Source organism: Mandrillus leucophaeus, unplaced genomic scaffold (assembly GCF_000951045.1).
Source record: "Mandrillus leucophaeus isolate KB7577 unplaced genomic scaffold, Mleu.le_1.0 Scaffold988, whole genome shotgun sequence".
Taxonomy (NCBI): Eukaryota; Metazoa; Chordata; class Mammalia; order Primates; family Cercopithecidae; genus Mandrillus; species Mandrillus leucophaeus.
In genome coordinates, this window is record NW_012110785.1 from 666,617 (window position 1) to 693,677 (window position 27,061).

The following is a 27,061-nucleotide window of genomic DNA, read 5'->3' on the forward strand; positions in this document are numbered from 1 at the left end:
AACACAAAGGGGAGGACCGAGAACAGGCGGCAGGTGCCAGGCTCCTCCGGCAGACGCGACCCGGCCAGCTCCAAACAACGCTCCGGGCAAGGGAAGGTTCTCCGGAGGGTCCGCAGACGGGCGTGAGGGGTGGGGCCTACGCAGGGAAAAGGTTCCGGGCGGGTCGTACCAACGCGCGCAGGGGGAAGGGGTTTCCAAGGCCAGGACGGTGTCGCTGCCTACGCGCTCGGTGGCGAGGTGAAGAAACTCTTCATCCACCCCTCGGCTACCTGGTAGAGAGTGGCACCAGGAGCTCTCGCTCCCCAAAGCCAACTCCTAAAGACTCTTCCTCCGGGCCCCCCAGTCGAGTGGGAGGCCCCGGAAATGGGGGCCGGTCGGTATCGGGCAGGCGGTGGGGAGAAGAGTGTCCTGTCAATTACCAACTCCAGTTCGCCCCACACAGATCCACCCGCTTATCTGCCGCCGCCGTAGCCCTTACCAGTTCTTTGGGCGGCTTCTCCTGAGTTTTTCCAAACAGCCCCATGACGAACTGAACCCGTCTTGCCCCTTCCGGCTTTCCGTTCCCCGCGCCCAGGCAGGTCACGGGCAGCCGCCTGGGCGGGGCCCACGGAGAGGGAGGTAGTGCCGACGCCCAGAGTAGGGAGCGGCAGCAGTAGAGGATGGTGCGCATGCGCTTTACGCATGCGCAGAATTGAGTGAGTGGGATACTAGTCAACAAGGCTGACGTCATTGCGCATGTTCTGGGCGTGTCTGTGTAGGGGAGACCACGGATTCGGTGTTTTTCGTGGGGTGTAGAAATGATTGCTCTGAAAGATACGAATGTGTTGACTATAACTGCTTCTGGTACTTCACCTAAACCTAGATGTTGCACCAGAAGTCTGGATCTCCACGCAGACGTGTACACTTACCATCACTTTCCCGACAGCTTCGTCTTTGTGTCCAGTAGGCGACTCACAGGTGACAAACCAAAAATAGCCTCTTTTTCCTCCCGCCAACCCACTCCTCCCGTCTGCTTGCACCACCATCACCTGGTCGCTAAACCCTAGGCGTCCTCCTGTCTCCCCTCCTACCAACTCCCAACCGTTCTAACTTCAGCCCTCTCCTTTCCATCCCAGCTGCGGTAGTTTTTGTTCAGGCCATCGCCCTTTACAGCGTGGGCGATTCCTGCCTAACATTTGTCCATGTATGTGCCGTCTTACACGCCACACCGACCGTGAGCCTAATCACACTCTCAAAGGAGTCTGACTAAGGAGAACTAGACACATTTTAGCACGGACAGTCCCTGATTAGGCCTATACGGTGAGCTGATGGTTACTGTCATTACCTCATCCGAGGATGGTGAAGGAACCATTTGTTACCTCAGCCCCATACTCCTGTCTCTGGTGGAATCATAAAATGGTTCGGCAGCTTTGAAAACATTTTGGCAATTTCTTAAAATGCTAAACAAAGCCAGCCTTCCATTCCTAGCTATTTACCCAAGAGGGAAAAAAGCATACGTTCTTACAAAGACTTGTACACAAATGCTGATAGCAGCTCTATTTGTAATAGCCGTAAACTGGAAACAATCCAAATGTCTATCAACAAGAGAATGGATAAACCAGTTGTGATTGATCCATACGGAGGAATAGTACTGAGCAATAAAAAAGAGTAAATGTTTATAAATGCAACAGCATGGATGAATCTCAAAATAATTCTGCCAACCGAAAGAAGCCAGAATCGTGTGATTCCATTTATATAACATTCTGGAAAATGCAAACTAATACGTAGTGACAGAAAGTACATTGGCGGTTGCTAGCGGATAGGAGTGGGGTCGGAAAGGAGCAGAAAAGAGGGGTTACAAAGAGACACGAAGTTTAGGGGGATGATGGATAATATCTTGATTGTGATGATGGTTTCACAGATGTATACAGTATCAAAACTTAATAGGTTGGACACTAAGTATGTGCAATTTATTTTATGTCCATCATACTTCAATAAAGTTCTCTTTAAAAAAGCACTACCTGTTCATTGTGAAAAGTTAAACCCGCATTCTCACTTCCTCAGGGGAAAAGGTCTCAAAGGATTCACACCAACTATTAAATATAGTGTGAATCTTCTGAAACCTTTTCCTTTGGAAAATATACTTTTATTTTTATTTATGTATTTGTTTTTGAGACAGGGTCTCACTTTGTCACCCAGGCCAGAGTGCAGTGGCAGGATCTTGCCTCACTGAAGCCTCCACTTCCCAGGCTCAAGCGATCCTCCCACCTCAGCCTCCTGAGTAGCTGGGTGCCAGCCACCATGCCCAGCTGATTTTGTAGTTTTTCTGTAGAGACAAGGTTTAGCCATGTTGCCCAGGCTGGCCTCAAACTCCTGAGCTCAAGTGATCCTCCCACCTCAGCCTCTCAAAGTGTTGGGATTACAGGTGTGAGCCACCTTGGCCGGCCCTATTTTTACTTAATTGAGATTATATTATATACATTGAGCCACCTCACCCAGCCCTATTTTTACTTAATTGATATTATGTTGTATACATTGTCCTACAATTTCCTTTTAAACAAATTTTATAGAGATTTTCATCAGTGTCAATACCTATGGCAATCCATAGCAAGAATGTACCATAATTTATTTAACTGCTTCCCTATTATATAAGATTAAGTTGTTTCTAGTTTTTCCCTAGTAAATAATCCTGTAAATATAGGCACAGTTAAAAATTTAAAACTTAATACCAGTATCTTCCATATACATTGCACTATTGTGAATTACCAATAGTGCATATCAGCAATCTTATTCCCTAAATCCATGCTAAAAGTGAATTTTGTCAATATTTTTAATTTGCCAATCTAAGGGCATAAAATATTGTTTTTAACTTTAATTTCCCGGACTACTAGTCTGGATAAGCATCTTTTCATATATTTGTTGGCCGCTTGAATTTCTTCTGTGACTTGCTTCTTCATAACCCTTGTTCATTTTCCATTTATCTCCCTTCTTCCCTTCCTTATTTCCTTTCTTCCTTCCATTTTAAAGCTGAAGGAGTCCTTTGAAAATGTGGAATTTTTTAAAGTCTCTTTCACCACACCCTTCTTCCTTTTTTTGAGAATAAACTATAAGCATTTTTTTCAAGTGGGTGGATACTGGATAGCCAATTAGTCCACAGTATTTCTCAAATGCCTACTATATGTCAGGCATTCTATAGGCTTCAGGAAAATGGCAGTGAGCAGAAAAGAATCTCCTACAATCTGATGAGAAGGACAATAGTATTAAACAATGGTTGTAAACGAAATTGTGTTACTACAAATGTGCAAAATTCTGACTATAAGAAGAACGTGCTGATCAGTGACTCTTCCCTGAGCAGATGACAAATAAGCTGAGGCCTGAAGGAGGAGCTAGCAGAGAGAGGAAGAGTATCCAGAGTAAAAGAAACAGCATGTGCCAAAGAGCCTTCCCAGTTTCTGGGTGGAGGTTTTAGGCCACAGCCATTTCAGATCCTAAAGCTGCATTTGTTCTAAAGCTGGCCATCAATGGCAGAGAGGCCTGGCAGGGTGTGGAGGAAGGTTTGACTTGGCACATGGCCTCTCAATGTCATATAGAGCTCATAGGTACTGACAGCCCTATCAACACATCAGTGCAGTTCCTCTGCACTGTGCATCTTGCTTCCACACATTTTCTAGGCTCTATCCTTAGAGTAACATGTACTCTCCATTTGTGTCCTGATACTGCTTTTGCATTGGACAAAGCACTCCTTAGTTGAGGTTAGGGCTGAAGTCTGTCCTTCCTACATGGACCTCAGGAAGCAAGACACAGATCCTCCCACCTGCTAAGACTTACACATCTGCGGGGGTGGGAGGAACTAAGTGAGCAGGCATTCTAGCTCTTTACTCCTACCAAACACAGCGAGTGTTTAACAGGATCACACTCCCCTGCCATATGTTCACATAGATGTTTGTTCGCACACATTTTCAAAGGCTTTATGTGCATTCTCCTCCTGATCTCTGAAAAATATAAATAGATGTGTATCCTTGAGAGGTACCTCAATGCCTATGCTTTAAATCCTTCCCTGAATTTTAAATGAAAAATAGAAAGGACTGTTTTTCCTCCACTTTCCAGTTTTCCTTGTTCATTTCACTAAGATATCCAGCCTTAGGAGCTTCCTGGCTCTCAACTGTTCCCCATTTGCCAGGTAGATTGTCGAATGAAATGCTTTGGGCAGGAAAATCATAACCCAATTCCTGGCAAGAATTCTGGCTTTCTAAAGCCAAGATACACCTTGTTTTATACAACAGATGGACCCTGGAAATGTTAGATATAAATCAATGTTTGGAAATTGAACTCTCTCCCATGACTTATGTAATAATTTTGGAGTGCATTTATCTTTGTTCCTGACTAAACTTCAGGACCAAAGGGCTCCCAACCCACAACTTATGACTTGAGATAAGGCAAAGACAGACCTTGAGTCACCTCCTGTCCATTTGCAGTCTTTCTTCACCAAACTTACAATAATCCTTGTGTTGATTTCCTAGGACTGCCATAACAAAATGCCACAAACTGGGTGGCTTAAAACAATAGAAATGTATTCTTTCAAAGTTCTGGAGACTGTAAATCCAAAATCAAGGTGTCAGCAGGGCCATGCTCCCTCTGACACTCTGAATAGAATTCTTCCTTACCTTCTAGTGATGGCTGTCAATCATCAGCATTCCTTGGCTTGCTGCTGCATCGCTCCAATCTGCTGTGAACATATAACCCAATTATATGTTCTCCCCATATGTTTCACTCCAGTCATACTGGATTAAGAGCCGAACCTAAATTCAGTATGACCTTATCTTAACTTACTGTTTACATCTGCAGTTATTATACCTTATTTTCAAATAAGGGTCGCATTAAAAGGTACTAGGGGTTAGGACTTCAACGTAATCTTAACAGGTCACAATTCAATCTATTAACAACTGTCATAGGCACACATGAGTGCCTCACTTTAAAGGAAAAAGAGGGTGGGCAGGCACGGTGACTCACACCTGTAATCCCAGCACTTTGGGAGGCCAAGGCCGGTGGATCCTGAGGTCAGGACTTTGAGACCAGCCTGGCCAATATGGTGAAACCCTGTCTCTACTAAAAATACAAAAATTAGCCAGGTGTGGTGGTGCATGTCTGTAGTCCCAGCTACTCAAGAGGCTGAGGCAGAAGAATTGCTTGTACCCTGGAGGCAAAGGTTGCAGTGAACCGAGACTGTGTCACTGCACTCCAGCCTGGAGACAGAGTGAGACTCCATCTCAGAAAAAAAAAAGAAAAGAAAAGAAAAAAGAGGGTGATAGAGGGTGAGGGGAGAATGGTTAGCTGAATCCTTCTAAAATAAACAGACCTCTGTCCTCCATGATTGGGAAGGGAAAGTCGATTTGTCAGTCTTGACCCTAGTGTGGAAGTGGCATCTTCTCCCGGGAATCATAAAAATCACTGTGGCTGCCTCACATTGCCCTGTAGAGCACCATTTCTTCCACTAAAGGTCCTCTCATGGAGGATTCACACACCTTACCTTATTTCCCTCACAGCAGAGAAAAAGCCTGACGTTTAATTTAAAAATCCAACTGGAATATTTAAACAATACTAAAGTCTCCAAAAACAGTATCAGAATTAGAAGAGTGGCATGTGAGATACACATCAACATTATGGTGGAGTGGATGAAAAACCCACTACAAACACAGAATTTTGGTAAAATATAACCAGAATTATTTTATGTGCATGGATGATCTCTTTTTAAAAAGTAAGAGAAATCAGGAATATCTGCCAATAACAGGAACCCAGAACCTTGTTTGCATATTTTTTTTGATGTCATAAAGCCTATAGTCAGTAAAATGCACAGATCTAAAGTGTAAAACACGATTAATTTTTACAAATATGTAATATTTGTAAATATTTAAAACATTTTCTAAATCTAAACTGGCTCCTTCATGCCCATTCTCAGGCAGTACCCTCAAAGATAATCATTATTCTGATTTCTACCTCTGTAGATTAGTTTTGCCTGGGCACAGTGGCTCATGCCTGTAATCCCAGCACTTTGGGAGGCCGAGGTGGGTGAATCACAAGGTCAGGAGATTGAGACCATCCTGGCCAACATGGTGAAACCCCATCTCTACTAAAAATACAAAAAAAAAAAACCCCAAAAAAACTAGCTGGGTGTGGTGGCGGGTGCCTGTAGTCCCAGCTACTTGGGAGGCTGAGGCAGGAGAATGGTATGATTCTGGGAGGCGGAGCTTGCAGTGAGCTGGGATCGTGCCACTGCACTCCAGCCTGGGCGACAGAGCGAAACTCCATCTCAAAATAAAATAAAATAAAATAAAAAATAAAATAAAATAGTGCTTGGTTTTAATGTTTGGACAGGGGAACAAGAGGCAAGGCTTTTGGCTGGGCAAAATGGTGAAGCAAAATTGAGATGCCCTAAAGCTGGGAGTTTTAAAGACTTCATTCTCAGTGAAAAGACAAGCTAGGGAAAAAAAAATACTTATCTGCCAACAAAGGGAGCCAACCAGAAAATGTTTGTTTTAGGGTGTAGCTCTTGAGAAACCACAAGGCTGTCCTCCTGTAAGTCTAAATTTATTCTACTTTCATGGTATTGGAAATCCCAAGCCTAGATATTAATTTAAACTGTTCTTAGGTTGATAACATCCTGGGGATCTGGTGAGAGCAGTACAGACTCTTTTTGAATGAATATGCCCCAAATCCAGACACTGTAGTTTTTCTACAAATTATGACCAACAAAAATTACCAAATGTATGAGATAAACATTAATGGCCAGAAGTAAATTTTAAAAGCATCACATTTATGTTTCAAAGCACTTCAGATATTAGAATTCTCAAATGTAGAGTATAAAATGTTATGCTTAAAATGTTCACAGAAATAAAAGAGAGACTTGAAAGAAACAAGAGACCATTAAAAAATGACGAAGTAAAAGAAAGAAAAAACAAAAATTGACCAGGTAAAATTAAAAATAAAAGAATTTGTAGACATGAAAAATATAGTAATTGAAATAAGAAACATAGTCACCAAATAAACCTCAAGGAATAAATTAAGCAACAGATTACACATAAGAAAGAATAAGTAAATCAGAAGATAGATCTGAATTATCCAAAATAATAATAATGCTTGAAGACACAAAGACATGAATATATAAGAAAGAAGATGACATACAGATGTTAGAATATGGATATCAATTACATGTTTAATTGAAGTTCCAGAAAGATTGACATGAGAAACTGGAAGAGACAAGATTTTGAAAAGATAATGGCTAAGAATTTCCCCAAATTTATTAAGATGTTAATCTTGAAGATTAAGGAAGTAATCATGCATCACTTAATGATGGGGATACGTTCTGAGAAATGTATTGGTGATGTCATCGTTGTGCAAACATCATAGAGTGTACTTACGCAAATCTAGATCGTATAGCCTACTAGATACTTAGGCTATATAATCTATTGCTACTAAGCTAAAAACATATATGGCATGTTACTATACTGAATACTGTAGGCAGTTGTAACACAATGGTAAGTATTTGTGTATCTAAACATAGAAAAGATAGAGGAAAAATATATATGATATTATAATCTTTTTTTTTTTTTTTTTTTTTGAGACGGAGTCTTGCTCTGTCACCCAGGCTGGAGTGCAGTGGCGGGATCTCAGCTCACTGCAAGCTCCGCCTCCTGGGTTCACGCCATTCTCCTGCCTCAGCCTCCTGAGTAGCTGGGACTACAGGCGCCCGCCACCACGCCCGGCTAGTTTTTTTGTATTTTTTTTTTTTTAGTAGAAACGGGGTTTCACCGTGTTAGCCAGGATGGTCTCGATCTCCTGACCTCGTGATCTGCCCGTCTCGGCCTCCCAAAGTGCTGGGATTACAGGCTTGAGCCACCGCGCCCGGCCCAATATTATAATCTTATGGGACCACTGTTGCCTGAAAGGTTGTCATACAGTGCATAACTGTACATAAATCTTAGGTTCAACACAAACAGCTACACATTATAGTGGCAGTGCAGAACATCAAAGACACCCAGATTTTAAAAGCAACCAGAGAGAAAAGATGGAATACGTACAAGAAGACAACACACACTGTCAACATCCTACTCAATAGCAACAATGGAAGCTAAAATAAAGGGAAAGAGTGTATTCAAATTACTGAGGAGAAAAAATCCCCAAAGATCTAAAAATCAAAACAATTGAACTTATGAAGATAAAGATCAGAAGGATGGTAACCAGAGGCTGGGAAAAGTAGTGAGGGGCTTGGGGGAGGTGGGGATGGTTAATGGGTACAAAAAAAAAAAAAAGAATGAATAAGACCAAGTATTTGGTAGCACAACAGGGTGGCTACAGTCAATAGTAATTTAATTGTACATTTAAAAACAACTAAGAGAGTATAACTGGATTGTTTGTAACACAAAGGATAAATGCTTGAGGGAATGGATACCCGATTTTCCCGGATGTGATTATTATACATTGCATGTTGTATCAATACATCTCTTGTGTCCCATAACTATATATACCCTACTATGTACCCACAAGAATTAAAAATTAAAAGATTTTTAAAATCCTCAAAATAATAACTTATAGTCATGCCCTGCTAAATTATCACCCCTATGTGAAAGCAAAATAAAGACATCTTTAATGGGGACAAAAACCTAACAACAGACACAAAAACCCCACAAACCAACAGATCAACACCAAACAAAATTCTGAAGAATATAGTTTAGAAATAATAACCATGATCTCAGAAAAAAGGCCCTTACATATAAGAAGAAATCATGACAATTTAGTTAACTTGTGGTTAATCTTTAAAAAGTTGATTATATAAAAATTATCTAATTTGAGGAGTTCAAAAAGATAGAAGTAAAGCATTTTACCACAATCATATGAAAAAATAGATGAGAAGTCATTGAAGTTAAAATGATTCTGGACTCTAATTTTTTTGAGAAAAGGTAAAGATATTGACTAATTTACATATTAAGTAAGTTTGTTAGAATTTTAAGGATAGCTGCTAAAATAAAAGCAGTACTTCCAAATGGTAGAGAAAAAATGGAATTAAGAATGTTACTCGAAGTAAGGTAAGAAGGACAATACAGAAAAGTGGAAGACACAAAAGACAATTACAGAATTAAATTAATTAAGTTAAAGATACATTTGTATTCATAACAAAATGGACTAAATTCTCCAGTAAAAAGATTTTCAAACTAGATATTTATTTACACCTAGTTTTAAGCTATTTAAAAGAGACACACATTCTACATAGGATACAGCAAGACTGAAATTAAAAAAGAAAGACATGAAAAATCATATTTACCAGACAAATATTAACCAAAATAAAGCTGTTATAGCTATATTATTATCAGATAAAATAGAGTTTCAGGCAAAATAACTTTTTAGGGATAAAAAAGTATTACATAATGATAAATTTTTCAGTTTACCCAGATGCTAATCATGTAGTCTCAAAAAAAGTGAAGCAAAACTGACAGAATTTCAAGGAGAAATATAAGCTCACTGTGTTAGTCTTCTCAGGCTGTCATAACAAAATACCAAAAGCTGAATGGCTTAAACAACAAGAATTTATTTTCTCACAATTCTGGAGAAGACCCAGATCAAGCAAGGTACTAGCAATAACAAGCAAGCTGTCAGCAATATGGTTCTTGGTGTGAACTCTCTTCCTGGTTTACAGATGACCACCTTCTCACTGTGACCTCATGTGGCCTCTTCTCCGTGTACGCACAAAGGGGTGGAGGGGGGGAGAGAGAGAGAGAGAGATCTGTGGGAATCTCTTCCTCCTTTTATAAGGGCACCATCAGTTATCAGATTAGGGCTTCATCCTTATGATTTCATTTAACCTTAATTACCTCTCTAAAGGCCCTATCTGCAAATACAGTCACATTGGGGGTTAAGGCTTAAACATCTGAATTTCAGGGGTACACAATTCTGTCCATAACACCCAGCGTTGCGGGGCACGGTGGCTCACGCCTGTAATCCCAGCACTTTGGGAGGCCGAGGCGGATGGATCACGAGGTCAGGAGATCGAGACCATCCTGGCTAACGTGGTGAAACCCTGTCTCTACTAAAAATACAAAAAACTAGCCGGGCGTGGTGGCGGACGCCTGTAGTTCCAGCTACTCGGAGGCTGAGGCGGGAGAATGGCGTGAACCAGGGAGGCGGAGCTTGCGGAGAGCCGAGATGGCGCCACTGCACTCCAGCCTGGGCGACAAAGCGAGACTCCATCTCAAAAACAAAACAAAACAAAACAAAACAAAAAACAAAAAAAAACCACCCACCGTCATGAAGGGAAATATTTAAATTTTTTTTTCATTAATCGCTCAAGAAGACAAACATTTGGTACAGAGAAGACATGAAAACAAGATATGCTTCATTGAATTGTCACATCCTGTCCACATCAAGTAAATAATAAATTACCACATATGGAATATTTATAAAAATTGACTACACACTAGAATATAAAGGAAGTGAAGAAATCACTCTAATACACATTGCATTTCATGACCACGTTTCAATTGGGTTAGAAATCAATGACAAAAAAGAAATCAAAACAAATATTTTGTAAACATAAAACACATTGCCAAATAACTCAAAAGTCAAAGAAATAATGGAAGTTGGGAAACCTGGATTTCTACCACATCTGGTAGTAACAAGACAACCATGGGGTGGTGTCAGAGAGGGCTAGTGGAGACCCAGAACTTTCACTATCACCCAGTGGTAATGAGAGCATCCCTACCACTGTGACGTTTGAAAATGTGTGGAGAACTGGAGCTCCCACCTCTGCTCAGCATTAAGCAGGAAGCTCTCCTAGATCTCACTGGAACTAAGCAGGGAACTTGGACATCTACGTCTGCCTAGAAGCAACAAGGTGGCTCCCCAACTTCTCCTACCAAAGCAGCGTCAGAGCAGCAGAAACTGAAGTTTGAATGGAATGCAGAATCTCAGGACATAATATGAAAGTCCAGATTTCAAATGAAAATCACTCATCATAACAAGAACCAGGAAGATTTCAAACTCAATGAAAACAGACAATCAATAGATGCTTTAGCAGATTGAGTAATATCTCCTAAAAATTCATGTTCACCTGGAGCCCATGAATGTGACCTCATTTGGACATAGGGTCTTTGCAGATAAATAAAGTTAAGATGTCATACAGAGCCAGGTGCGATGGCTCACACCTGTAATCCCAGCACTTTGGGAGGCCAAGGCAGGTGGATCACTTGAGGTCAAGAGTTTGAGACCAGCCTGGCCAACATGGTGAATCCCTGTCTCTACTAAAAATAAAAATTAGCGAGGCATGGTGGCACAGGCCTGTAATCCCAGCTACTCAGGAGACTGAGGCATGAGAGTCTGTTGAACCTGGGAGGTGGAGGTTGCGGTGAGCTGATACCGCACCACTGTACTCCAGCCTGGACAACAGAGCTGTCTAAAAAAAAAAAAAAGTCATAAAGTCATACAGGACTAGAGTAGGCCCTAAATCCAATATGACTGGTGACTTTATATGGGAAATTTGGATACGCACACACAGGGAAGAAAGCCATGTAGAGACAGGGGCAGAGACTAGAGTGATGCATCTAAATGCCAAAGAACACCAAGGGATTATCTGCAACCCCCAGAAGCTAGATGAGGCAAGGAAGGATTCTTCCCTAGCACCTTCACAGGGAGTATGACCATGCCAACAACTTGATTTCAAACTTCTAGCCTTAATAGCCATGAGAGAATAAATAGATATATTTTAAGCCATGTAGTTTATAGTAATTTCTTACTAATATAGGTGACAAGACCTAGATGACAGAGATGTTAGAATTATCTAATAAAGATTTTTAAAGTGTATTTTTAATTGACAAATAAAAAGTGTATGTATTTATGTGTACAACATAATATTTTGAAATATGTGTACAGTGTAGAATTGCTAAATTTAGCTAATTAATATATGCATTACCTCATTTGTATCATTTTTGTGTGTACCAAGAACACCTAAAATCTACTCTCTTAGCAATTTTCAAGTATATAATACATTATTATTGACTTATAGTCACTATATTGTCCAATACCTCTCTTGAGCTTATTCCTCATGTATAACTAAAATTTTGGATCCTTTAGCTAACGTCTCCCCATCCTCCTCCCCACACCCCAAATCCCTGGTAACTACCATTCTATTCTCTGCTTTTAGGAATTTGATGTTTTTTCAGATTCCACATATCAGTGAGATCATGCAGTATATCTATGTGCCTGACTTATTGCACTTAATATAATGTCCTCCAGGTTCATCCATGTTGTCAGAAATGACAAGATGTCCTTCTTTTGTTTTTAGGAAATCAGGTAACTATGTTGCTTAGGCTGGTCAAAACTCCTGGCCTCAAGCTATCCCTCCACCTCAGCCTCCCAGAGTGCTGGGATTACAGGCACTGCACCTGGCTTCCTTGTTTTTTTTTTGTTGTTGTTTTTTTGTTTTGTTTTGTTTTCTTTGTTTGTTTTTTAAGTCTGAATAGTATTCCATTGTGTATATATGCGACATTTTCTTTATCCATTCATTCCTTGGTAGACACTTAGGTTGATTACATATCTTGGCTGTTGTGAATAATGCTGCAATGAACATGAGAGTGCAGATATCTCTTTGACATGTTGATTTCATTTTCTTTGGATATATATCAAATAGCGGATTGTTGGGTTGATAATAGATCTATTTTTTTTTTCACCCAGACTGGAATGCAGTGGCATGATCTTTGCTCACAGCAACCTCCACCTCCCAGGTTCAAGCAATTATCCTGCCTCAGCCTCCTGAGTAGCTGGGACTACAGACGTGCACCACCACATTTTTTTTTTTTTTTTTTTAGCACAGACAAGGTTTTACCACATTGGCCAGGCTGGTCTCGAACTCTTGACCTCAAGTAATTGGCCGGCCTCAGCTTCCCAAAGTGTTGGGATTACAGGGGTGAGTCACTGTGCCCAGCCAATAGTAGATCTATTTTTAATTATTGAGCAGCCTCTATACTGTTGTTTTCCATATGACTGTACTCTAACAAAGGTGTAAACAGCTACAATTTTTAAAAAATATGCTTAAAACATGAAGAAAATACAAAGTCTCAGCAATGAAAATGAATATATAAAGAAGAACTAAATGAAAATTTTATAATTGAAAAATACAATAACCAAAATAAAGAAGCTCAGTAGATGGGCTCAACAGTATATTGGAGAAGACAGAAGAGAAAATCAGTGAAGTAGAAGATAGAACAATAGAAATTACCCACCGGGTACAGTGGCTCACACCTGTAATCCTAACACTTCGGGAGGCCAGGGTGGGTGGATCATTTGAGGTCAGGAGTTTGAGACTAGCCTGGCCAATATGATGAAACCTTGTCTCTACTAAAAATAAAAATAAAATACCTGGGCATGGTGGCAGGTGCCTGTAATCTCAGCTACTTGGGAGGCTGAGTCAAGAGAATCACTTGAATCCAGGAGGTCGGGGAGGTAGGGGTTGCAGTGAGCCAAGATTATGCCACTGCACTTTAGCCTGGGTGACAAAGTGAGACTCCATCTCAAAAAAAAAAAAAAAAAAAAAAAGAAAAAGAAAAATTAAAAAAGAAATCACCCAATCTGACCAACAGAAATAAAACGGACTGGAAAACAAACAAACAAAACAGAACAGAGCCTCAGCAACCTGTGGGACTATAACAAAAGATATAACATTTATACAATCAGAAAACTGGAAGAAGAAAAGAAAGAGGGAGGGCTAAAAAAGTACTTGAAAGCAGCAAGAGAAAAACAACACCTTACCTCTACAGAATAAAACAGTTCAAGTGACAGTGGATTTCTCACCAGAAACCATAAAGGACAGCAGGAAGAGATACAATCTTTTTCCAGTACTAGAAGAAAAGAACTGTCACCCTAGAATCCTGTATCCAGAGAAAATATTCTTCAAGAATGGAAGGAAGGTGTGGTAGTTAATTTTAGGTGGCAACTTGACTAGGTTAGGGGATACCTAGATAGGTGATAAGGCATTATTTCTGGGTGTGTCTGTGAGGATGTTTCTGGAAGAGATTGACATATGAGTCAGTGCACTCAATGGGGAAAATCTGTCCTCAATGTGGGCAAGCACCATTCAGTTGACTGGGGGCCTTGATAGAACAAAAAGGCAGAGGAGAAGTGAATTCACTCTTTCTGTCTCCTGGAGCTGGGACCCCTTTTTCTCCTGTCTTTGGACATAGAACTCTAGGGTCTCCAGCCTTTGGACTTTAGGACTTGCATCAGTGGCTCCCTGGGTTCTCAGGCCTTTGGCCTTGAACCGAGAGTTAATACCATCAGCTTCCTTGGTTCTGAGGCTTTCAGATTTGGACTGAGTCATGCCACCAACTTTCATGGGTTTCCAGTTTGCAAATGGCCTGTCATGGGACTTCTCAGACTGCATAATCACATAAGACAATTTTCTTATAAATCACTTCTCATCCATCTACGTATGTATTTGTGTGTGTGTGTGTGTGTGTGTGTGTGTATCAGTCAATCAATTTACCTCCTATTGATTCCATTGCTTTGAAGAACACTGATGGGAAATCAAGACATTCTCAGATAAAAGTAAACTAAGAGAATCTGTCACCAGAAGACTACCCTAAAAGAATGGGTAGTCTCTAAACAGAAAGTTCTCTAAACAGAAAAAAAATGATAAAAGAAGGAACCCAGTAACACTAGAAAGGAAGAAAGAACACAGAAGGTAAAAATATGGAAAAATATTAATACTATAGGTTTTTATTCTGCTTTCAAATTTTTTAAGATGCATTTGACAACTGAAGCAAAAATGTTAACACTGTCTACCTAATGTGGTTCTAAAAATACATAAAGGAGATAGTTAAGATCATTATATTGTAAATGGAGAAGAAAAGGGGGACTTAAAGGGAGGTAAGGTTTCTATATATCATTCAAACTGGTAAAATGATGGCACTAGTAGATTGTAATACATTTCGTATGTATAATGTAACACCTACAGCAGCTACTAAAAAGCATATACAAAGACATACACTAAAAAATGCCATAGACATTAACTATCAGGGAAATGTAATCAAAACCATAAGATCCATTTCACACACTAGGATTGTATAATAATTTTTAAAAAGACAGATAATACCAAGTGTTTGCAAGGACCTGGAGAAACTGGAACCTTCATACACTGCTGGCAAGAAGGTAAAATGTTGCAGTAATATTGGAAAATAGTTTGGCAGTTTCTCAAAAAGTTAAATATAGAGATACCATATGATCCAGGAATTCCACACTAGGTATATACTGTCAAGAAATTTAAATGTATGCTCACACAAAAACTTGTATATAGATATTCATAGTTGTATTATTCAAAGTAGCCAAAAAGTATAAACAACACAAATGTCCATCAACTGATGAATGGATAAATAAAATGTGGTATATCCATATAATGGAATATTACTCAACCATAAAAAGAAATGAAATACTGATTCAAGCTACAACATTGATGAAAAATTGAAAACATTACACTAAGTGAAAGAAACCAGACCCAAATGACACATGTTATATGATTGCATTTATATGAATTATCTAGAATAGATACCACAGAGAGAGAAAGTAGACTAATGGTTTCCAGGGCCTGGGGGAAGGCCAACTGGGTTGTTACTGCTAAGATATGGGGTTTCTTTTGGGTGGTGGTGAAAATGTTCTGGAATTAAATAGTGGTAATGATTGCACAACCTTGTGAATATACTAAAAGTCATTAAATTGTATGCTTTAAATGGGTGAATTGTACAGTATGTGGATTATCTCTCAATAAATCTATTATAAAACCCTGTAGATATATCAAAATGGAATTCTAAAAAATGTTCAAGTTACACACAAGAAAACAGGGAAAGAAAACAAAGAGAACAAATGGGAAACAAAATATAAAAGACATATTTAGTCCTATCATGTTGATAATTACATTAATTGTAAATGGTTTAAATATAACAATAGAAGAAATTGGCAGAGTAGATTTAAAAATATGACCCAATTATATATCATCTGTAATAAACTCACCTCAAATATAATGATATGAGAAGGTTGAAAATAAGAGGATGGAAAAAAAACTTTATAATGTAAACATTAATCAAAGAGAAGCAGGAGTGGCTATATATATGTGTGTTTTTTTGGTTGTTGTTGTTTTCTTGTTTTTGAGATGGAGTCTCACTCTTTCCCCCAGGCTGGAGTGTAGTGGTGCAATGTCGGCTCACTGCAACCTCCACCTCCCAGATTCAAGCGATTCTCGTGCCTCAGGCCACAAGTGCTGGGATTACAGGTGCCTGCCACCATGCCTGGCTAATTTTTGTATTTTTAGTAGAGACAGGGTTTCACTATGTTGGCTAGGCTGGTCTCGAACTCCTGACCTCAAGTGATCCACCCGCCTCGGCCTCCCAAAGTGCTGGGATTACAGGTGAGTGGCCATATTAATATCAGATAAAGTAGACCTCAGAAGAAAGAAACTCACCAGAGACAAAGAGACACACACATCATGATAAAAGTGTCAGTGCACCAAGATACACCAATCCTAAATGTGCATACACCAATAGTAGAACTGCAAAATATGTGAAGTAAATTTGATAGAACTGAAATGAAGAAATATACAGATCCATAATTATAGTTGGTTGCTTCAACACCCTTCTCTCACCAATTAATAGAATAACTAGATAGAAAATACACAAGCATATAGAAGAACATCATCAACCAACAGGATCAAATTGAAATTTACAGGACACTCCACCCAACAACAAAAGAATACACATTCTTTTCAAGTGCCCACAAAACATCAAGATAGACTCTATCTTGAACCATGAAACAAACCTCCAGAAATTTAAAAGAATTGAAATCACACTGAGTATGTTATTCAACCACAGTGCAATTAAACTAGAAATCAATAACAGAAGAATCTCCCTCAACACTTGGAAACTAAACAATACACTTTTAAATAATCAATGAATCAAACAGAAGCCCCTAGGGAAATTTAAAGACACATTGAACTGAATGAAAATAAGAATACCAATGTTTGTGCGGTACAGCTAAAGCTGTATTGAGAGAGAAATGTATAGTACTAAATTCATATATTAGAAAACAGGAAAAATTTCAGATCAGTAATCTAAATTTACACTTCAAGAACATAAAAGTGAAGAGCAAAATAAACCCAAAACAAGCAGAAGGAAGGAGAGAAAAATAAGAGCAGAAATCAATAAAATTGAAAACAGAAAAGCAACAAAGAACGTTAATGAAACAAAGAGCCGTTTTTTTGAAAAGACAAACAAAATGGACAGACCTCTAGAAAGACTGACAAAGAAAAAGAGAGGGGACATAAATGATCAATATCAATTAAATATCACTACAGATCCTGCACACACGAAAGGAATACTAAAGGATGAAATGGACTGATTTTCCCCAAACAGAAACTACTACAACTATCCAATATGAAATATGTGATATAATAGATATTGATAATACAATAGATGATATTTAATTAAGAAAATTGAATTTATAATTTTAAAACTCCCAAAAAGAAATCTCTAGGCACAGATAGTTATTCTACCAATGTTTAAAGAAGAATTAACGCCAGTTATACAAAATCTCTCCCAGAAAATAGAAAATTGAGCCTTTCCCAATTCATTTTATGAAGTTAATATTACCCTTATATCAAAACTAGATACAGAAAACAGTATAAAATAAGAAAACTACAGACTAAAATCCCTTGTGGTACAGGCATAAAAATTAACAAAATATAGCAAATAGAATTCAGTAACATAGAAAAAGAGTTATAGACCATGATCAAGTAGAGTTTATTTCAGGGATGCAAAGATATATCTATCTATCTATCTAGATCTATCTATCTATCTATCTATGTAGATCCATCCGTCTATCTAGAGATAAGATAGATAGATATCTAGACAGATAGATATCTAGATACCTATCTAGAGAGATCTAGAGAGATAGATACCTATCTAGAGAGATCTAGAGATATCTAGATAGATAGATAGATAGATAGATAGATAGATAGATAGATAGATAGATAGATAGATACGTATATATAGTCCCAAACTCCTGGCCTCAACTGATCTTCCCACCTTGGCTTCCCAAAGTGCTGGAATTACAGGTGAGAGCCACTACACCCAGACTATTTTTAAAAAATAAGTGTAAGCCACCTTATTCATGGACTAAGGAAGAAATATCTCATGACCGTATCAACTGATGCTGAAAAAGTATTTGACAAAATGCAGTATCTACTCATAACTAAAACAAACCAAAAATCTCTCAGAAAAATAGAAACAGAGGGGAACTTTCTCAACTTGATAAAGATTGTCTACAAAAAACACAGCTAACATTAAACTTAATGGTGAAAGACTGAAAGTTTTCCCATAAGACTGGAATATTCACTTCCACCACTCAACATAGTGCTGGAAGATGTAACTACTGCAATAGGGTAAGAAAAGGAAATTTAAAAATACCAACCAGAAAGAAAGAAATTAAACTTTTGTTGTTTGAAGACAATATGATTGTCTATGTAGAAATTCCTAGACATCTACCAAAAACTCCTAGAACTAAAGATGAGTTCTGTAAGGTTGCAGAATAAAGATAAATTTACAAAAAAAAAATTAATTTTATATATCATTCTATACACTAGCAATGAATACACGAGCACCAAAATTTAAAATATATACCATTTACAATCACTCGAAAATGAAATACTTGGATCTAAATCTAACTAAACAGGTACAGGACTTCTATGCTAAAAATCACACAACACTAATGAAAGAAATTATTGATCTAAATAAAATGGAGGCACATACTATGTTAATGGACTGGAAAATGCAACATAGTAAAGATGTCAGTTCTCCCCACATTGACATATATAGGTTTAACATAATTTCTACCAACAAAGCCAGTAAAAAAAATATATATATATACACATATATATATAGTATTTCTATACACAAGTAATAATTACAAAAGGAAATTTATAAAACATAATCATTTGTAATAGCATGAGAAAAATCAAATTCCTAAGAATGAATTGAAAGAAAGATATACAAGACTCCTTTACAGGCAACCACAAAACACTGATGATAGAAATTAAAGATCTAAAAACATGGAGAAATATACCATGTATTGGAAGACTCAATATTGTAAAGGTAACAATTCAACCCAAAAGTGATCTACAAATTTAATGCAATCCAGTTAAAATCCCAGAAGGGCTTTTGGTAGTAGGTTTTGATAAGCTAATTCACAAATTTTATGTGGAAATGCAAAATACTAAAGTCAGAAGATTCATGATACCTGATATCAGTGGTATATTTGAATTCTGAAAACTAAGATTCAATAGTGTTGTGAAATTATTGTATAGAACAATGGAACAGAATAGAGAATCCAGTAGCAGAAAGATACATAAACACTGTCAGTTGATTTACAACAAATGCTACCACAATTTAGTGGAAGCCATGATATTCTTTCCATTAAGTTTTGTTAGGTCTATTTAGATATCCACAAGAAAGCCGGGCGCGGTGGCTCATGCCTGTAATCCCAGGACTTTGGGAAGCTGAGGCAGGAGGATCACAAGGTTGGGAGTTTGAGACCAGCCTGGCCAACACGGTGAAACTCCGTCTCTACTACAAATACAAAAATTAGCTGGGTGTGGTGGCATGTGACTATAATCCCAGCTACTTGGGAGGCTAAGGCAGGAGAATCACTTGAACCTGGGAGGCAGAGCTTGCAGTGAGCCGAGATTGCATCGTTGCACTCCATCCTGGGTGATAGAGCTAGACTCCCTCTCAAAAAAAAAAAAAAAAAAAAAAAAAAAAAAGATATTCACAAGAAAAAAGTGAACTTTAATCTCTACCTCACACCACACACAAAATTAATCTGAGATGGACTGGGTGCGGTGGCTCATGCCTGTAATCCTAGCACTTTGGGAGGCTGAGGTGGGTGGATTGCTTGATTTCAGGCGTTCAAGACCATCCTGGACAACACGGTGAAAACCTGTCTCTACTAAAATACAAAAAATTAGCTGGGCGTGGTGGCATGCACCTGTAGTCCCAGCTACTCGGAAGGCAGAGGCGAGAGAATTGCTTAAACCCAGGAGGCAGAGGTTGCAATGAGCCGAGATCATGCCACTGCACTCCAGCCTGGGCGACAGAGCAAGACTCCATCACAAAAAAATAAATAAATAAATAAAAAAAATCTGAGATGGATTGCAAACTGAAATAAGACAGGTAAACCGACAAAGCATCAACAACAGGAAAATATTTTCATGACTTTGAGGTAGGCAAAGCTGACTTAAACAGAACACAAATTTTAATTAGCTATAAAAGTTGTTAAATTGGATTTCTTAAACATTAAGAACTTCTATTCATTAAAAGACACCATTAAGAGAGTAAAAATGGTCTGGATGTGGTGGCTCATGCCTGTCATCCCAGCACATTGGGAGGCCAAGACATCCCTTGATGTCAGGAGTTCGAGACCAGTCTGGCCAACATGGTAAAACCCTATCTCTGTAGTAAATACAAAAATTAGCTGGGCGTGGCCGCGCACACCTATAGTTCCAGCTATTTGGGAGGCTGAGGCAGGAGAATTGCTTGAACCCAGGAGGCGGAGGTTGCAGTGAGCTGAAATCACACTGCTGCACTCCAACCTGGGCAACAAAGTGAGACTCCATATCAAAAGGAAAAAAAAAAAAAAAAAAAGAGAGAGAGAGAGAAAAACAGGAAACCAGAAACTGTTAACATATTTCCAACAGAATACTCATATCAAGAATACATATAGAACTCTTACAAATTAATAACATCATAATTTTTAAATGAGCAAAATACTTAAATAGGCACTCCACAAAATAAGATATTAAAAGTGCCAGTAACAGTATGAAAGGATGATTAACATCATATTCATCAGAGAAATAAAAATAAAAACCATACTGAAATACCATGGAAAGCACTCACAATATCAAATTTGGAAAATGATATGGAGTAACAGGGACTCATACACTGCTAGCTGGAGTGTACATTGGTACAACCAGTTTGGAATATTCTTTAGCAGAGTCTACTAGAGCTGAACATATTAAATGTTATGCTAGAACAATTCTATTCCTTACATATATTCAACATAAATAAGTGGTTATGTCCATTGAAAGTCATGTACAGTAATATTCAAGGCAGTCTTATTCGTAATAGCAAAAACTGGAAACAAATGTTCATCAGCCACAAAATGAATGCATAAATTGTGGGATATTTATACAATATAATATACACAATATTAGTTTTTAAAGAAAGAACTATGGATACATGCAGCATTATGGCTGAATCTCATAGGGACCACCACGCTTTTCTTGGACTCAAGCTTTTTGCACTGCAGTAAGAAAACTGCCCTATGCAGACAGCTAGGTAATCACAGAGTTTACCCTGGTAGTTTCCTTTCTCTCAAAGATCTCAATCTTGTACTTCCTATTATTCATTGCCTGAAAACAACTACCTCATGTATTTTTGTCCGGTTTTACATTTATTTGTAGCAAGAGGACTAGTCCAGTACCAATTACTCCATCACGGCCAGAAGTGGAAATCCTGAGTCATTTTTAAGAGGTAGAAGAGGCACTTAGGAAAACTGGATGTTGGGGTTGAGAGCAGAATGAAGATTAGAAGACTATAGGAGCCTTTACTCAGACTGGCATTATAGCATACAATATATAGGTGGAAAGATGACTAGCAAATTTTGGATATGGTGTGACTAAGATGCTGTCATAGTTAAAGGCTAAGCCACTATAACAGATGTCTCAAAATGCAATGACTTAAACAAAATAGAAGTTTATTTCTGTTTTGTGGAATAATCCAGTAATGTTCATAGTAGGGCAGCTCTGCTCTGTGAAGTCATGCAGAAACACTGGTTGGCTAAGCAACTCTGTCCGACAGTCATACCTAACTTTCAAGGTTGCATCCATTATTAACATATCTAGCAGATTAGAAGTAGGAAGAGAAAGTGGTAACACACATACCCAATGTTTTAAGTCAAAACCCAAAAGCGGCATGCATTATTTTCGCTTACATTCTATTGGCAAGAATTAGTCACATTGCCCACACTTAGCTACAATGTGGGTTGAGAAATATAGTTGATAACTGGGTATTTGTTCAGCTAAATTTCTAGTATACTGATCAAAATCAAGGCAAGGATGTCCTTTCTTATCCTTCCTTTCAACGTTTTACTGAAAGTCCCAGTGAATGTAGTAAGACAAGAAAATAAAATAAAAGGTATACTGATTGGGAAGGAAGAAATAAATCTGCTTTTGTTTGAACATGACATGATCATCTATGTAGAAAATCCAAAAGAACTGACCAAAAAAAAAAAAAAAAGAGAGAGAGAGAAAATATAAAACCTCCTGGAGCTAATAAGCAATTTTAGCAAGGTTGCAGGATACAAGGTTTATATATGAAAATCATTTGCATTCCTATACAAACAGTCACCAACTTACAGTGGTTCAACTTACAATGGTGCAAAAGTGATTGGCAACCATGAAGTTTCAGATTTTAACCACTGGTGATTCTTTGTCCAAAGACTCTCTGGGCTGCATTTCAGGCTTACAACATTTTCAACATGGGTCTATTGGTACATAACTCCACTGTAAGTCACGGAGCATCTACATACAGCAATGAATAAGTGGAATTTGACATTTAAAACACAATAACATTGACATCAGCAAGCCCTCCCCATGAAATACTTAGATGTAAATCTGATAAAGTAAGTACAAGATCTATATGAGGAAAATTAGAAAACTCTGACGGAAAAAATCAAAGAAGAACTAAATAAATTGAGAGATATTCTATAGGATAGGAAGACTCAATATTGTCAAGATGTCAGTTCTTCCCAACTTGATCAATAGTCAATGAATTTTCAATCAAAATCCCAGCAAGTTAATTTGTGAATATCAACAAACAAATTCTAAAATTTATGTGGAGGACAAAAGACAGAATAGCCAACACAATATTGAAAGAGAACAAAGTTGCAGGACTAAGATTACACAACTTCAAGACTTATTTTTAAGCTACAATAATAATACCACAATTAAAACAGTGTGATAATGTCAAAAGAATAAACAAATAGACCAATGGAACAGAATAGAGAGCCCAGAAATAATCCCATATACATAAAGTAGTCTATTGGTATCCACAGGGGACTGGTTCCTGGACCTCCTGCAGATAGCAAAACCCACAGATGCTCAATTCTCTGATTTAAAATGGCATAGTATTTGCATATTACTTATGCACATCCTCCTGGGTACTTTAAATCATCTCTAGATTACTTGTAATAATACAACATAAATGCTATGTATTAGGTTGGTGCAAAAGTAATTGCAGTTTTTGCCATTACTTTCAAAGGTAAAAAACCACAATTACTTTTGCAGCAACCTAATAAATAGTTGTTACACTGTATTGTTTAGGGAACGTGTTCAGTATATTTCTAATATTTTTGATCGATGTTTAGTTGAATCCATGGATGTGGAACCCACAAATATGAAGGGCTGAATGTACAGTCAACTAATCTTTGATGAAGGAGCAAAGGCAACACTATGGAGAAGAGGTAGTCTTTTCAACAAATGGTGCTGGGGCAACTGGACATCTACATTGAAAAAAAAAAAGGAATCTGGACACAGACTACACCCTACACAAAATTAACTCAAACTGGATCATTGACCTAAATGTAAAATGCAAAACTATAAAACTACTAGAAGATAACACAGGAGAAAATTTAGATGACCTTGGGTTTGGTGATGGTATAACTTGGTGATGATATAACACCAAAGGCACAATGCATGAAAAAAATTGATAAGCTGAATTTCATTAAAAGAAAAAACTTGTGCTTTGTAAAAGACAAAATCAAGAGAGTAAAAAGACAAGCCGTAGAAAATGGGAGAAAATGTTTGCAATAAACTCATTTGATAAAGGACTATTATCCAAAATACACAAATAATTCTTTCAATTCAGCTGCGGATGGCAGCATGAGGCTATAATTCCAGGTATTTGGGAGGCTGAGGCAAGAAAGTCTGTTAAGCCCAGGAGTTTGAGACTAGCCTGGACAACATGGAGAGATACTATCTCAAAAAAAGAGAGCTTTTTAAGTTCAACAATAGGAAAACAAACAACTCAATTAAGAAATAGTTCAAAGACTTTAACTGACACCTCATATGCAGATGTCAAATGAGCATGTGAAAAGATGCTCCACATTATAAGTCATCAGGGAAATGCAAGTTAAAACAATAATGAGATATCACCGCACATCTACTAGAATGGCCAAAATCTGGAACACTGATTACAGGAAACACTGGTGAGAATGTGGACCAACAAGAACTCTCATGGGAAGCCAAGATGGAAACCACTTTGGAAGACAGTTTGTCAGTTTCTTACAAAACTAAACACTCTTAACATAAGATACAGCATTAGTATTTATTTAAAGGAGGTGAAAACAAAAACCTACACATGTATGTTTATAGCTGTTTATTCATAATTGCAAAAACTTGGAAGCAAGCAAGATGTCTTTCAGTAGGTGAATGGATAAACTGGTGCATCCAGACAATGAACTATTTATTCAGTGCTAAAAAGAAATGATCTATGAAGCCATGAAAAGACATGGAAGATGGCCGGGCACGGTGACTATGCCTGTAATTCCAGCACTTTGGGAGGCCGAGGCAGGTGGATCACTTGAGGTCAGGCATTCGAGACCAGCCTGGCCAAGATGGTGAAACCCCACCTCTACTAAAAATACAAAAAAATTAGCTAGGTGTAGTGGCGTGCACCTGTAATCCCAGCTATTAGGGAGGCTGAGGCAGGAGAATCGCTTGAACTCAGGAGACGTAAATTGCACTAAGCCGAGATCACACCACTGCATTCCAGACTGGGTGACAGAGCCAGTTGCCATCTTAAAAAAAAAAAAAGGTAAAAGAAATTTAAATGCATATTACCAATTTAAAGAAGCCAGTCTGAAAAGGCTACATACTGTATGATTCTAACCGCAGGACATTCTAGGGAAGGCAAAACTATGGAGGAGGTAAAAAGACCAGTGGTTGCCAGGGGTTGGATTAAATAGGTGGAGCACAGAGGATTTTTAGAGCAGTGAAATGACTCTGAATGATACCGCAATGATGGATACGTGCCATTATACATTTGTCCAAATTCATAGAATGTAGGACACCAAGAGTGAACCCTAATGTAAACTCTGGACTTTGGGTGAGTATAACATGTCAATATAGGTTCATCAATATTAATAAACATACCACTCTGTGGGGGATGTTGAGATCTGGGAGGCTATACGTGTGGTGGTATGGCATGTAAGGGAAACCTCTATACCTTCTGTCTTTTGCTGTGAACCTAAGAGCTCTAAAAAAGTTCTAATTTTAAAAAACTTTGAAATCTAGTACAATGGAAGAATGGACTGGAGCTGAGAGAGGCAATCAGCAGTCTGTCTTGGATGTCTGTGGGTCATCTAAGTGAGACGTCCAGCAGATAGTCTATTTGCAGATCTGGTCTTGAATAGTGTTCTGGACTAGAGATGTAGATTCAGAAGCCATCAGCATGTACATGGGAGTCAAAGACATGAGTATTGATGAAATCACCCAAATGAATTAAAAACTGGATCAGAACTCTAGGAAAACAATAACTCCGAAGAAGCAGGGGAGGAAGAAAATTTCTGGAAGGAAATTATGAAGGAAAGATCAGAGAAGTAGGTAAAAATCAGGTAGTGTAGTACAACAGAAGTTCAACAAAATGTGTCTATGTTTGTAACAGTACCATGCTGTTTTAGTTCCTGTAGCCCTACAGTATAGTTTGAAGTCAGGTAATGTGATGCCTCCAGCTTTGTTATTTTTGCTTAGGATTGCCTTGGCTATTCGAGCTCTTTTTTGGTTCTGCATAAATTTTAAAGTTGTTTTTTTCTAGTTCTGTGAAGAATGTCATTGGTAGTTTGATAGGAATAGCATTGAATCTGTATATTGCTTTGAGCAGTATGGCCATCTCAATGATATTTTTCTTCCTATCCATGAGCATAGACTGTTTTTCCATTTGTTTGTGTCAGTTCTGATTTCTTTGAGCAGTATTTTGTTATTCTTATTGTAGAGATCTTTCACCTTCCTGGTGAGTTGTATTCCTAGGTACTTTGTTCTTTTTGTGGCAGTTGTGAATGGGATTACATTCCTGATTTGGCTCGTGGCTTGGCTCTTGTTGGTGTATAGGAATGAGAAATGCAAATTAAAACCACAAAGAGATATACCTCTATACAGTCACCAGAAATGCTAATATGAAAAAATATATGTAACATCAAATGTTAGTAAGAATATAAAACACTGAAACTCTCTTATACCACTGAAGAAAATGTAAATTGGTACAACCACTTTAGAAAACTATTCATGTTTACCAGAAATGAACATAGCACACTCAATAACACAACACCCTCAGGAGAAATATGAATATAAATGAGCCAAAATTATATGCAAGAATATTCATATAGTAGTTTTTTGTTTTATTGTTTTTTTATTTTTTTCATTATATTTATTTATAGTAGTACTATTTATAATTGCCAAAAACTGAAAATAACCTAGATTGCTCACCATAATAGAATGAATAACTATAAATTGTGGTGTATTCATACAATTCTACACAGTACTGAAGATGAACAAGTTACTACTACATATGACAGAGATGAACCTCACAACTGTAAATAAAAGAAACTATAGGCAAATGACTATATCCTATATGAGTTAAATCATATAAAAAAAGAGGCAAAATGAATCTATGAATGTAGAAGTTATCATAGAGATTACATTTGGGGAGAAATGTGAAGGTAGAACTTCCCTCTGGTTCCTTCTGAATGTGCAATTGTTCTGTTTCTTTAACTGGGTAATGGGTTACATGAGGGTGTTGACTTTGTGACAAATTAATAATCTTCATATTTGAAACTTGTATACTTTCATGAAGATATATTTTCCTTCAATGAAAGCTTTAACTAAAGGGATAAAATAATGTATTTTCCTTAGATGGCTGGAAATGGCCAAACAAGAGTTGGTGAGGAT

At 38.0% G+C, this 27,061-nt stretch overlaps 1 protein-coding gene across 4 annotated transcripts in view; it reads right to left on the reverse strand.

The window, feature by feature from the left end:
- LOC105532832 (E3 ubiquitin-protein ligase RNF103) overlaps positions 1–27,061 on the reverse strand; it is a 119,811-nt gene that overhangs the window by 60,282 nt on the left and 32,468 nt on the right. The window contains exon 1 of one of the 4 annotated variants that reach the window (XM_011971137.1): positions 479–674. The exons of 1 other annotated variant lie outside the window; for it this stretch is intronic. Coding sequence is in view for 1 of the 3 variants with exons in the window: in XM_011971134.1 (XP_011826524.1) it covers positions 479–523 (45 nt within the window). In the remaining 2 variants the exon portion in view is untranslated. Of the gene's footprint in view, positions 1–269; positions 335–478; positions 675–27,061 lie in introns of those variants that run through there. 2 more of the 4 variants (XM_011971134.1, XM_011971136.1) reach the window with 2 other exon arrangements.